General features: G+C 37.0%; 1 protein-coding gene across 1 annotated transcript; it reads left to right on the plus strand.

The window, feature by feature from the left end:
• The first annotated feature begins 305 nt into the window (after positions 1 to 305).
• Positions 306 to 8715, plus strand: LOC139442993 (lysosomal proton-coupled steroid conjugate and bile acid symporter SLC46A3-like). Its single transcript, XM_071223921.1, has 4 exons — positions 306 to 1644; positions 1820 to 1903; positions 3326 to 3482; positions 3793 to 8715. The coding sequence occupies exons 1-4, from the start codon at positions 534 to 536 to the stop codon at positions 3866 to 3868; spliced, it is 1428 nt and encodes a 475-aa protein (XP_071080022.1). The 5' UTR covers positions 306 to 533; the 3' UTR covers positions 3869 to 8715.
• Positions 8716 to 13352: the final 4637 nt, after the last annotated feature.

Genomic DNA, 13352 nt, shown 5'->3' on the forward strand with positions numbered 1-13352 from the left:
ATTGCAGTCAATTGATGTTTTTTCTGCCATGTTCACAGGTACTCTGAAGATACCCCTCTATCTGAAGTACCAGTCTTGGAAACTTGGATGTCTGGGATGAAATTGAACGAAGTTTGCGACGTCTCTCAAATAATCCAACAAGGGTGCAGGAACTCTGTCTTATCGTTCCACAAATATGGAACCTTTCAATTTACAAGATTGGTTCATTATAGTAACCGAAACAAGTTACCCTCACATGTTTTAGCACAAATATATTTCGCTGAAGATCACAAGAGGTAGTTTGAGTATCCATAATCTGTGCCATTTAACATATCCACACAGCGACAGTGTTCACAACTAGATCCTGGATCACACTGTCACAATGCAACTGATTATCTCAACATTGTCACATGTCCACGTGTAACACATACCAAGTTAATCAGCGTCACTATATGCACTACGCATTTATCGCGGCGTTAGGCTACACACCATCTGCTTAGAACACATGAACCAAGATTCGTCCCAATCTCCTGGTTGCATGATACTGGACGAACATGGAATCTGCACCGCTACTTGAAGGCAGGGATATAGACAAGTCTAAAGTGGGAAATCTACTCAAGGCTAACGTTGCGTTTCTTGTTTTCCAAGTGGCTGTCAATATCCGCAATCCACTGGTAACACAATATCTATACAAGAGGTACTCTGACGAGGAGTTCAATAACAGCACAGGGCATGTCAACTCTCCTAACCAAACATCCCAGTGTTACGTCAATGAATCGGATCCAGGATATATGCTACAGGAAAAGGTTCAAGAAAATACTTCGAACTGTCAAACGATACTGACGGTTATCGGAAGCTCCGGAGCAGTAATCAGCTGCATGTTCCTCGGGGCATATTCTGATTTTCTTGGTCGACGGGTCCTTTTCATAGTACCTTTAGCTGGAGTGGTTGTGAAGTTTTGGTTGACGACAGTTGTTATTTACTGGAATCTAGATGTGAGATACCTGTACATTGGTGAGGCACTTCAAGGTATTTCAGGGGGATACAATGGTGTGATTCTAGCTAGTTATGCCTACACAGCTGACAACACACCACCTAAGAACTCACGGACAGTATGGATCGCTGTGATAGATTTCACCACCTACCTGGCTGCCGCAGCTTCTCAGGTCATTACTGGATACTTCATCAAAAACCTAGGCTATCTCTACCCCTCTGTGACTACTGCCTTACTCATGCTTCTGTCTCTCGTCCTTGTCGTTGTTCTTCTCCCAGAAACTATCAACTCAGATAGAAGATCCCAATACCCAACTCCAGTGAAGGCGGTGAAAAATGTCTTTGGATTCTACTTTTCAAAAGATTTTGGACCAAAGAGAAGCCTTTTCTTGCTCTCACTTGCATCATATTTTATATTATATTTCAGTCAGAGTGGTGTGTATTTTGTAGAATATCTTTTCCAACTAAACCTGCCTTTCTGTTGGGGCCCAGAGCTCATCGGCTTTTTCAATATGGCATTGTCACTTACAAGACAATTTCTAGGGATTCCAGTCATCAAACTTCTCCATCTGTGCACCTCCGATCCAGGAATATGTATCATAACATCTGTCATACAGGCGGGAGCCTATGTCCTACATGGCCTGGCCAACACTGACGTCATGCTCTTCTCTTGTAAGTCATCATCGCAGTAAATAACATAAGTTAATGGTAATACTTCTGACAAATGTGTGAGTTGATAAAAGGATATCTTGTCAATGATATAGCATTCAATATATTTTCAGAACAAAAGGTATATATTGACATTAATTATACTTTGCTTTTGTTTAAAGAGTATTGTTTGTTGCAGTTGTTTTGCCCAATGCTATTGCAGGCCCGTTGTTTCCGGCACTGCGGGCTATCATGTCGAGAATGGCCCCTGCTGAAATGCAGGGTGAGTATGCAGATAGTTGTAGATGGCCAAGCTCCACATCAAAAGATATCCATCTTCTGGCATTCATTTGTGTTCTTTAAAAAGTGTGGTTATCAACGTTATAATATAACTGGTATAAACATAGCAAGAGAGGATCCCATGCTACCAACATTCAAATCATATGACATAACAAAGACAGAGAGTGGGACGGCTTTAATGTTTTGAATGGCCTATTGTGATAATAAAGTGGGCAGTGCAATCACATTTTTCAAAATAACAACGAAGCCCTTTCCATGATCATTAGCGTTCATTTTATGATTATGTCTATATCATAAATCACCACTTAACTCAAATGATGTAAATACTAGTCAGTAGCTATCTTTATCAAACACATTTTCTACAACATTTCTAAGAGTTGTTAATTTAACAAATGTCCTGTTTGTCACGCATTTAAATATACTCAACAACAAAAGTTTCTGTGACACCAATATTTTAGTGTATTTTTCAAACAAGTAAAGTTTAGTTGTCAATATTTTAGTACATGTATGGAATCAAGTCACAAAAACGCAACTGCTACAGAAAAGCTTGCATTCCATGCAAAAGCTGACTTTTATGCAAGCCCCATTCATTTCACTACCTAAGAATGGGTATGAAAACATGTGCGTTAACGGGATTCCATATGCATTGTTAAGCACCGTGCTGACAACAACCACTCAGAATAACAAAACAAATACGCAATTATTCAATTATAAATATTATTCAATGTCACAGGAACTTTTGTTGTTCAGTATAAAGCAACAAAGCCCTCTCCATAATCATTAGGGTCCATTGTACGAGTCCAAGTATATCATACACGTGTGTTTATCAATCAGTATTAAATAATGATGATAACCTAGGGAGCACAGAACGGCGAGCGAATCCCTCGTAATACGCCACAAACACATTCCATTATTTGGGTCACTTATATGTTGGATACCTTTTTGAAACCTGTTTTTTATTCCTTGTATACAAACCATGCATGTCCAGCAGTGTAATTTATTCGCATGGAAAGGAAGACATAAGATTTAACAATTAAGCTGATGAAACACAAGGTATTTATTAAGGCGCAACTATGGTGGCCATATTGATCGTGATTCATAATGCAGCTTTGAATATCTATAACAGTAACCCTGCAATCTCAAACTGAAACTGTACAATATATACAAGGGGATAACAATAATAATATACAAGATGCTGCAACTCTTTGTATAAAATTCGAGTAATCAAAATGCTTTCTATATTCATTTGTTTAATAATGTTCACCGATTATTTATAAAAAAAGAGACTGTAACAGCAACAACATTGAGGTGAAACATTTCGAAACGCTGATCTTATATTTGTTCCTTTATTCTGCCTGCGATTGCCTTCAGGTACATGCAGTACATTGTTGACCATTGTTTTCAGGATCACTGTTTGCAGGTATTGTTCTGGTGAACATCATTTCAGAAGGTATAGGGATACCAGCTTTCAACGAGATGTATAATGCCACTGTGAGGATACTCCGTGGCTTCGCCTTTTTCGCCTGTGCGGGATGCCAAATGTTGTCTGCAGTTATCATAGTGTGAGTGCAAGTCTAGTTGTGGGTATGGAACTTTCTGTAGTCATCCCAAACATCTGATGGTCTCTATGTCTATTTTCAATATTTTCGTATATTTTCAGTTAAAAAGTGGGTGGTACCTATGTTGTATTGACGTTTTTAGTGGAAGTATATTTGGTACCAACAGTAGACAGAAGGGTATGGTTTTCATCTCGCATACTGTATCAATCCATGTATCCATTGAGATTCATGCGAAAGGTTAGCGATCATATTTGCCTCATCGTGTAAAGGAAACAGCTATGATATTTAACAACAAAATATTCATGTGTTACAGGGTGTTCCTGTGTACATCCCGCCGCGTCGTTGACACTGATACCTCCACTGGTGTTGGCATCAACGACAACGACTGAAAGCCAGGCTCCATCATCCCCCAGGACAAGCCCATCACCGAAACGATGATGTAGTGTCCTTGGAATGATGATGATACTGAGGCATTGCTATTCAAAAGACGCTGCATGTACTGCATAGGCCCCGTTAGTTCGGGAACCCCGCCTTTCGGGTCATAACTGTCGTTAACGTTGGGGTAAAGGGAATGTGTGGTGGTGGAGTGAGGTTCGTGATGTTGCAACCATAACTTCAAGTGTGCACACGCCGTGTGAAACTTGAAAAAGACAAAAATGACATGATCAATATTGACACAGGTAACTTACAGGTGGGATTTGTCTGAACTGCCGGGCAATCTGGTGTTCATGCGTTTGCACTAGATAAGATAAGAGGTATCTTATCTTTAACAGGAAGTACATAGTGTGACACCCAACATACAGTTATCTCAACTATACAGTAAACCAGTGATAGTATCACAAGTAGCGAGAACATCGCACCGCTTATCAGTCGCCACACAGCTGTGAAGTTACGCTATTCTTGGATGTGTTTCCATTTACTAAGAAATATCATTTTATAATCATTTCAGGTCTTATTCAGATGAAGGTTGGAATACAAAATTGAATAGGGAATAAATTGTTTTGAAGAAAAGTGAACGATGCTGATGACGGTCATATCCAAATATATTTTTAAAAGGAACCAGTTGAGAAATTTTTATGGAATTATTCCATTGAAAATAACATTAGGTGCATGGAAATTAACAACACTAAAAGCACATTAAGATATTTTGCAAATTGGTAAGTAACAAGTATAAGAAACATGAGACGAAAAACGACACAATTTCTATTTCCTCGAGGCGCCATGACAGATAGTCTTGTGACGTCATCTACACAACGATCGAAACTTCAAACATCAACGTCCCGTGTTAGGAGCTCGAGTGAGTGAGTTGCCTCCCCTTCGCTTGAAACTTGTCTCCCTTGATTAGTATACCTTCAACCTCCTCACAGCTGTAGCTCGTTTGCTGCCAACTGTGACAGCTCCCTGCTGTGCTGGACTCCACATCATGGAGATAAACTCGCAGCCTGACCGTTTTGTTTACAAACAAGTTGTGACCTTCGTGACGCTTAATAATTTTCCTTGCTAAATTGCTAAATTAGTTTGTCAATTTCATTTCAACTATCATATAATGGGTAAAGAAGAGTTGTAAGGGGGAAGTTGCAGTGCTTTTCCGTTTGTCTACAATCTCAAATCTGATCACAAAAACAACGTAAATTCATCTTGAAATAGTAACTCAGTAGTTGATGCACCCGATTATTCCATCTATTAGTATGTTAAGGATGATTTCTTTGTGTTACTATACATGGACTTGACTCATGTTACATCAAGGTCAGCGTAGTTTTAATAATGCAAGTGGCATGAAAAATAAATATATACCTTGGAGATAAATATGATAACGTCTTTCATAGTGAAAACATTTTGTTGATTGTTCTATGGCCATTTCAGTCTTGTGGCTTCAAATTTCATCAGGAACACTCATCTATCAAAGCATTATTACTACAGGCATGATAGGCATATCTTCAGAATTAGATCTTCAGCAAGAAGTTAAAAATACTTTACGGAAGCAAAAACACCCATGAATCTTTAAGTGCCCAGTTAACATTTTGTCTATCATTTTCTGTAACTAATTCCACAATGCATTACATATGATATTATAAACTAGTGACAATTGTCTACTACAAAAGCAAATTAATCAGCTGGAATGTTATTGCAAAGAATGAAATTTATCTGTCAACGAGAACAAGACACAAGTTATTGTTTTTATAAATTGAGGTACACTAGCTTAAAAGGGGAATGGTTTTATCAAGTACATTCATTATATGTTGTCTCGTTCTATAAGTATGTTTTCCAAACAGATTGCCATGGAAGAAGATCCTAATTGGAATACTTCAACATATGAAAGTTCTTGGAAATATATCCTATAATAAATTCTTTAAGTTTTTAGATACAAAAATAAGCGCAATTTAAGTATATGGGGTTTGGGGATTAGAATAATTGATGTTATAGAAAAAGTACCTTTATATGCATGCAAAAGATTCCTTGGTGTGAAACCTGGTACGTCTATTCTAAAGGTCTATGGAGAATGTGGATACCCATTAACTATGTTTGCAAAGTTAAAGACGATAAAATACTGGATTAAATTAGTTTAAATTCCTGTAACAAGAAATCCAAGGAAATGTTATAACATGTTATTACTCTATGATCAACAAGGACACACTAACTGGGCATCTTCTGTTAAGCGTCAACTTTATTCGTGTAGTTATGGTAATATATGGACAGAACAGGATACGTTTATACCAGGACATTTCATAGATGCTTTCACTCAGACCCTGAAAGATATGTACATTCAAAATTGGCATTTTTCCTTATCATTTATCCAAGAAACTATCAAGCTAATCCCTCTTTAAAAACAGTTTCTGTGGAGAGCATTACTTATTAGATGTGACACTAAAAACATTTCGAATTGCACTTGAAACTCTTTATCGTGAGAGAACACAGAATTTGTCAGTTTTGTGATTTAAACACTGTAGAAAGTGAATACCATTTCTTACTATTTTGGGGGCGGTCGGGTAGCCTAGAGGTTAAATCGTTCGCTTCGTCACGCCGAAGACCCGGGTTCGAATCCCGACATGGGTACAATGTGTGAAGCCCATTTCTGGTGTCCCCCGCCCTGTTATTGCTTGAATATTACTAAAAGCGGCGTAAAACCAAACTCACTCACTCACTCTTACTATTTTGTCCGTTGTATGCTGAACTCAGAGGACAGTTCATTGATAAATATTATATCCGTTACCCAAGTTTACAGAAATGTGTTATATTAATGTCAAATAGGAATGTAGTAATGACAAAAAAACTGTCAATGTACATATTGCATGCTATGAAGCTCCAAATGTGTTGCCTTATAAATGTATATACATCCATTACTATATAACATGTACTATAGGCCTAAGGCCTCCCAGTATTATGAATAAACACACATATGTATGACAAGGGTTTGATGTGGGAATAATGACCGAAGCAATTTTTAAATTGTGGGGTTTTTTTTTGTTTAACACCACACACACACACACACACACACACACACACACACACACACACACCACTATTCCAGCTATATGATATCAGCCTGTAAATAACTGATTCTGAACTGGGCTGGGTTTTAACTGCTTTGACATTATTATACATGCCAAATGTATCTTCATTTCTTCAACAAATGTCTTCCGTCTTGAGGTCAGCTGGGTTGAAAACATTTCAACAACAACAACATAAATTTGTTTTGCAGTCATAACGGTTGTAACTGGTATGAATAAATAATTTATAGTCCATAACTTTATTTGCAAACAAAATAACTAACCACTGTAACAATGACTTTGCTAGGGACACATTTGATCAGGATATTTTGAAGATTTCAGCAAATATGTTTAGGACATATTGGGTGACAAAAGGTTAATGTCCTAGAAACCATGATGTCAACAAGACACCACCAGCAATTTGCAATTTGCGTTGACAATACTTACATCACACAACAGCAATAGATTAGTGTCGTGGCATTTACATATATCAACAACCATGCAGGGTGATTCGTATTGAATTTGATTAACATGGTTATGTCGAACCATTAACATGATAAAGATATTACAAATATTTTACATTAGATTTTACATATGTTAATATTTATGTCATTTCAGTTACCAGCAAAATTTACAAGAAAAGTAGTAGAAATGTACTTATGTTACCTTTCCCTAAAATAATTACCAGTTTCACAGTTTTAAAAACCTAGTCAGCACAAGTATTTTTCAAATACCTTTTGAAGCGTCCCTTTTCTCACATAGCCCTCTCTCATCCCGTCTGTTAGCTTCTCTTTTACCCCCTAACAATCGGTTTCTTAAGTCTTGGTCTTGGCATACAACCTGAAATTAAGTGACTACATGTAATTATTTACAAAACAATTAATTAACAAGTCATTTCGAAATTGCTAATGCAATAAATGCAGGTATATATAAGTATTTCCTTAGTAACAGTAAGTTAGGGTTTTTTTTAGTTTCGTAAACTTTCGTAACTGATGTAAAATTATTCAGCCTTACGGTGTAAATACTTGCTGACAAACAAATTGGCACTTTACTGTGAGACCGCCTCCGTGGTCTAATGGTAGAGAGTCCGCCCGGAGAGCGGAAGGTCCGGGGTTCGATCCCCGGCCACGTCCTACTTAAAGACGTTAAAAGATGGTACTTGTTGTTACCCTGTCTGGCGCTCGGCATGAAGGGGCTAAAACAAGGACTGGTCGGCTCGGAGTCAGTATACTGTGTCTGGGTGGGTTATTCATGTTAAACTGCGGCATGGTATCTTAGTCGGCTAGCACTATAAATCGGCATCAGTCCGGACTAGTACAAGCAGCCACACACACACGTGCATGCACGTCGCTATATAAGTGCAATAATCTTGGACGCGCCATTAAACCCAATTTCACCTCACCTCACCTAATCAGCACAAAGGTAGAAAACATAATTCTAGTATATCATATTGTATAAATATTTGGTTATCTGCATTCAAGAATTATTTTATATCTTATACAACAAATAAGAAAAGAAAAGGTCATAATTGGTGTCCTTGACGCACCACATAAAACCTGTGACTGTCATACGTCTAAAGATAAACAGGATTTAAAATCACTGTGCATGTTTTTGAGTATGGGAAAAATATTACCTTTAACATTGCCAAACATAACAAAATGTTCTTGTTTTCGTCCATAAAATCAGCATAAAATCGCAGCGAATATTTTGCCCCATATTTCTAACAATAGTATTTGTCTAAAATTACATGGTTCATCTCGACTGCTCTTTTCTGAATATGAACAATTACAGATAAAGGCCTTCCTATAGAATGAATACCTGTAGATAAAATAATGTTAAATAAAAATGTAAGCATTTCAAGACAATGTAAGGTGCATGCTTAAGGAATTTTATTGGTGAGTCCTAGACATAGAACAGAATTCGTGTTCTTTTTCACACTGAAAATCATTTTGAAAAACAGTTTTAAAATACTCTATACAAACTGGAATATAACATTTACCAGGTTGTGGATTTGGTTTACATTTGAAATATTTCGAAGAAAATTTAGTGGTTGTGGTTGTAATTGCCATATTGATACCACCGTATAAGTTTTCAACATTGACCTGTTTTTTAGCACATAAGAAATTGTACATTGGAATATACTTAGTAGGCGTCTAGCCATAGATTCGCACAAGTTGCATTTAAAAAATAAGTATTAACAACCTGATCCCGCACAGCAGCACTCCAGTCATTTGACAGCGGCCTGTAAACAAACCAAACAATCAAATGATATGGAATGCCACGCACCGGGCCTTTCTCGAAAGTTCAGTGGCCCCCAATATCAGCCCATCCGTGCACAGCGTGGACACGGTCACAACTGACAGTGTGAACCTCTTTGTGTAACATGGTTTATTTCTACTTGGAATGAGGGACTGTTGCGCGTCACTTTACCCTCAGACAGTGTTCCATCCACGGCGGTAAAAGGTGTTTTGGTCAATTGTCTTTGTTATTATTTTGTTACAACAACTTTTGCTTTGAGTATATGGAATACATTAAAGTATGCATCATATCACATATGGTGTTACAACACTCTTTCCACTTTCATTAAAGATAAAAGACACAAATGTCATATTATACGCATGACAATCCCATTTGTTTCACTCATTTCGTCTGCAATTGAATATGTTCTTAATTGAACATCAAAACAAAATATAAAGTATTTTAGCTTAACACCTGACCAACATGCAGCAAGTGTACTCATGTTTTTCAATATATATTCAGGACACATTCCAATACAACAATGCATATCACCAAGTGTAGACCATTCATGCTTCGGTTTAGTTCATCATAAATGCCAGCAACACGTTACCCACACATGTTAATCAGGAATATATTTATCGGAAGGTCACAAGAGGTAGTTCGAGTATCCATAATCAGTGTCATATCACACATCCACACAACTAGATTGTCCACAATGTAACTGAAAAATTTAATTAAATTACCTTTCCATCCAAAATTATCCATCCCAGTATGACAAGGGTTTGATGTGGGAATAATGACCGAAGCAATTTTTAAATTGTGGGGTTTTTTTTTGTTTAACACCACACACACACACACACACACACACACACACACACACACACACACCACTATTCCAGCTATATGATATCAGCCTGTAAATAACTGATTCTGAACTGGGCTGGGTTTTAACTGCTTTGACATTATTATACATGCCAAATGTATCTTCATTTCTTCAACAAATGTCTTCCGTCTTGAGGTCAGCTGGGTTGAAAACATTTCAACAACAACAACATAAATTTGTTTTGCAGTCATAACGGTTGTAACTGGTATGAATAAATAATTTATAGTCCATAACTTTATTTGCAAACAAAATAACTAACCACTGTAACAATGACTTTGCTAGGGACACATTTGATCAGGATATTTTGAAGATTTCAGCAAATATGTTTAGGACATATTGGGTGACAAAAGGTTAATGTCCTAGAAACCATGATGTCAACAAGACACCACCAGCAATTTGCAATTTGCGTTGACAATACTTACATCACACAACAGCAATAGATTAGTGTCGTGGCATTTACATATATCAACAACCATGCAGGGTGATTCGTATTGAATTTGATTAACATGGTTATGTCGAACCATTAACATGATAAAGATATTACAAATATTTTACATTAGATTTTACATATGTTAATATTTATGTCATTTCAGTTACCAGCAAAATTTACAAGAAAAGTAGTAGAAATGTACTTATGTTACCTTTCCCTAAAATAATTACCAGTTTCACAGTTTTAAAAACCTAGTCAGCACAAGTATTTTTCAAATACCTTTTGAAGCGTCCCTTTTCTCACATAGCCCTCTCTCATCCCGTCTGTTAGCTTCTCTTTTACCCCCTAACAATCGGTTTCTTAAGTCTTGGTCTTGGCATACAACCTGAAATTAAGTGACTACATGTAATTATTTACAAAACAATTAATTAACAAGTCATTTCGAAATTGCTAATGCAATAAATGCAGGTATATATAAGTATTTCCTTAGTAACAGTAAGTTAGGGTTTTTTTTAGTTTCGTAAACTTTCGTAACTGATGTAAAATTATTCAGCCTTACGGTGTAAATACTTGCTGACAAACAAATTGGCACTTTACTGTGAGACCGCCTCCGTGGTCTAATGGTAGAGAGTCCGCCCGGAGAGCGGAAGGTCCGGGGTTCGATCCCCGGCCACGTCCTACTTAAAGACGTTAAAAGATGGTACTTGTTGTTACCCTGTCTGGCGCTCGGCATGAAGGGGCTAAAACAAGGACTGGTCGGCTCGGAGTCAGTATACTGTGTCTGGGTGGGTTATTCATGTTAAACTGCGGCATGGTATCTTAGTCGGCTAGCACTATAAATCGGCATCAGTCCGGACTAGTACAAGCAGCCACACACACACGTGCATGCACGTCGCTATATAAGTGCAATAATCTTGGACGCGCCATTAAACCCAATTTCACCTCACCTCACCTAATCAGCACAAAGGTAGAAAACATAATTCTAGTATATAATATTGTATAAATATTTGGTTATCTGCATTCAAGAATTATTTTATATCTTATACAACAAATAAGAAAAGAAAAGGTCATAATTGGTGTCCTTGACGCACCACATAAAACCTGTGACTGTCATACGTCTAAAGATAAACAGGATTTAAAATCACTGTGCATGTTTTTGAGTATGGGAAAAATATTACCTTTAACATTGCCAAACATAACAAAATGTTCTTGTTTTCGTCCATAAAATCAGCATAAAATCGCAGCGAATATTTTGCCCCATATTTCTAACAATAGTATTTGTCTAAAATTACATGGTTCATCTCGACTGCTCTTTTCTGAATATGAACAATTACAGATAAAGGCCTTCCTATAGAATGAATACCTGTAGATAAAATAATGTTAAATAAAAATGTAAGCATTTCAAGACAATGTAAGGTGCATGCTTAAGGAATTTTATTGGTGAGTCCTAGACATAGAACAGAATTCGTGTTCTTTTTCACACTGAAAATCATTTTGAAAAACAGTTTTAAAATACTCTATACAAACTGGAATATAACATTTACCAGGTTGTGGATTTGGTTTACATTTGAAATATTTCGAAGAAAATTTAGTGGTTGTGGTTGTAATTGCCATATTGATACCACCGTATAAGTTTTCAACATTGACCTGTTTTTTAGCACATAAGAAATTGTACATTGGAATATACTTAGTAGGCGTCTAGCCATAGATTCGCACAAGTTGCATTTAAAAAATAAGTATTAACAACCTGATCCCGCACAGCAGCACTCCAGTCATTTGACAGCGGCCTGTAAACAAACCAAACAATCAAATGATATGGAATGCCACGCACCGGGCCTTTCTCGAAAGTTCAGTGGCCCCCAATATCAGCCCATCCGTGCACAGCGTGGACACGGTCACAACTGACAGTGTGAACCTCTTTGTGTAACATGGTTTATTTCTACTTGGAATGAGGGACTGTTGCGCGTCACTTTACCCTCAGACAGTGTTCCATCCACGGCGGTAAAAGGTGTTTTGGTCAATTGTCTTTGTTATTATTTTGTTACAACAACTTTTGCTTTGAGTATATGGAATACATTAAAGTATGCATCATATCACATATGGTGTTACAACACTCTTTCCACTTTCATTAAAGATAAAAGACACAAATGTCATATTATACGCATGACAATCCCATTTGTTTCACTCATTTCGTCTGCAATTGAATATGTTCTTAATTGAACATCAAAACAAAATATAAAGTATTTTAGCTTAACACCTGACCAACATGCAGCAAGTGTACTCATGTTTTTCAATATATATTCAGGACACATTCCAATACAACAATGCATATCACCAAGTGTAGACCATTCATGCTTCGGTTTAGTTCATCATAAATGCCAGCAACACGTTACCCACACATGTTAATCAGGAATATATTTATCGGAAGGTCACAAGAGGTAGTTCGAGTATCCATAATCAGTGTCATATCACACATCCACACAACTAGATTGTCCACAATGTAACTGAAAAATTTAATTAAATTACCTTTCCATCCAAAATTATTAGTAATACTGTTTCAATAATATTAAAAGAAAAACAATTAATAATACCACAATAAACCTCCGTTTTGTTTACACTGCCATATCCCGAAAGATGTTGGATCACGCAGTCATCAACCAACTGATTATCTCCGTAAACTGTGCTATTGTGTGTCACATGATACCACATACTACGTTAATCAGGGTAACCATGTACACTGGACACGAAACACGGCAATAGCCTACAAATCATTTGCTCTGAACATGTGATCGAAGGTTGGTCACAATCAACTTGTTGCATGATACTGGACGAAC

The sequence above is a fragment of the Haliotis cracherodii genome, unplaced genomic scaffold (genome assembly GCF_022045235.1).
Source record: "Haliotis cracherodii isolate W230 unplaced genomic scaffold, xgHalCrac1.p SCAF_5, whole genome shotgun sequence".
NCBI classification, from domain to species: domain Eukaryota; kingdom Metazoa; phylum Mollusca; class Gastropoda; order Lepetellida; family Haliotidae; genus Haliotis; species Haliotis cracherodii.

Bases quoted from the DNA above. Each gene is read 5' to 3' on its own strand.
- LOC139442993 (XM_071223921.1), top strand. From the start codon at position 534: ATGGAATCTGCACCGCTACTTGAAGGCAGGGATATAGACAAGTCTAAA. The intron at 1,904-3,325 runs GTGAGTATGCAG...CATTGTTTTCAG, and splicing joins GGCCCCTGCTGAAATGCAGG to GATCACTGTTTGCAGGTATT. The intron at 3,483-3,792 runs GTGAGTGCAAGT...CATGTGTTACAG, and splicing joins TTGTCTGCAGTTATCATAGT to GGTGTTCCTGTGTACATCCC.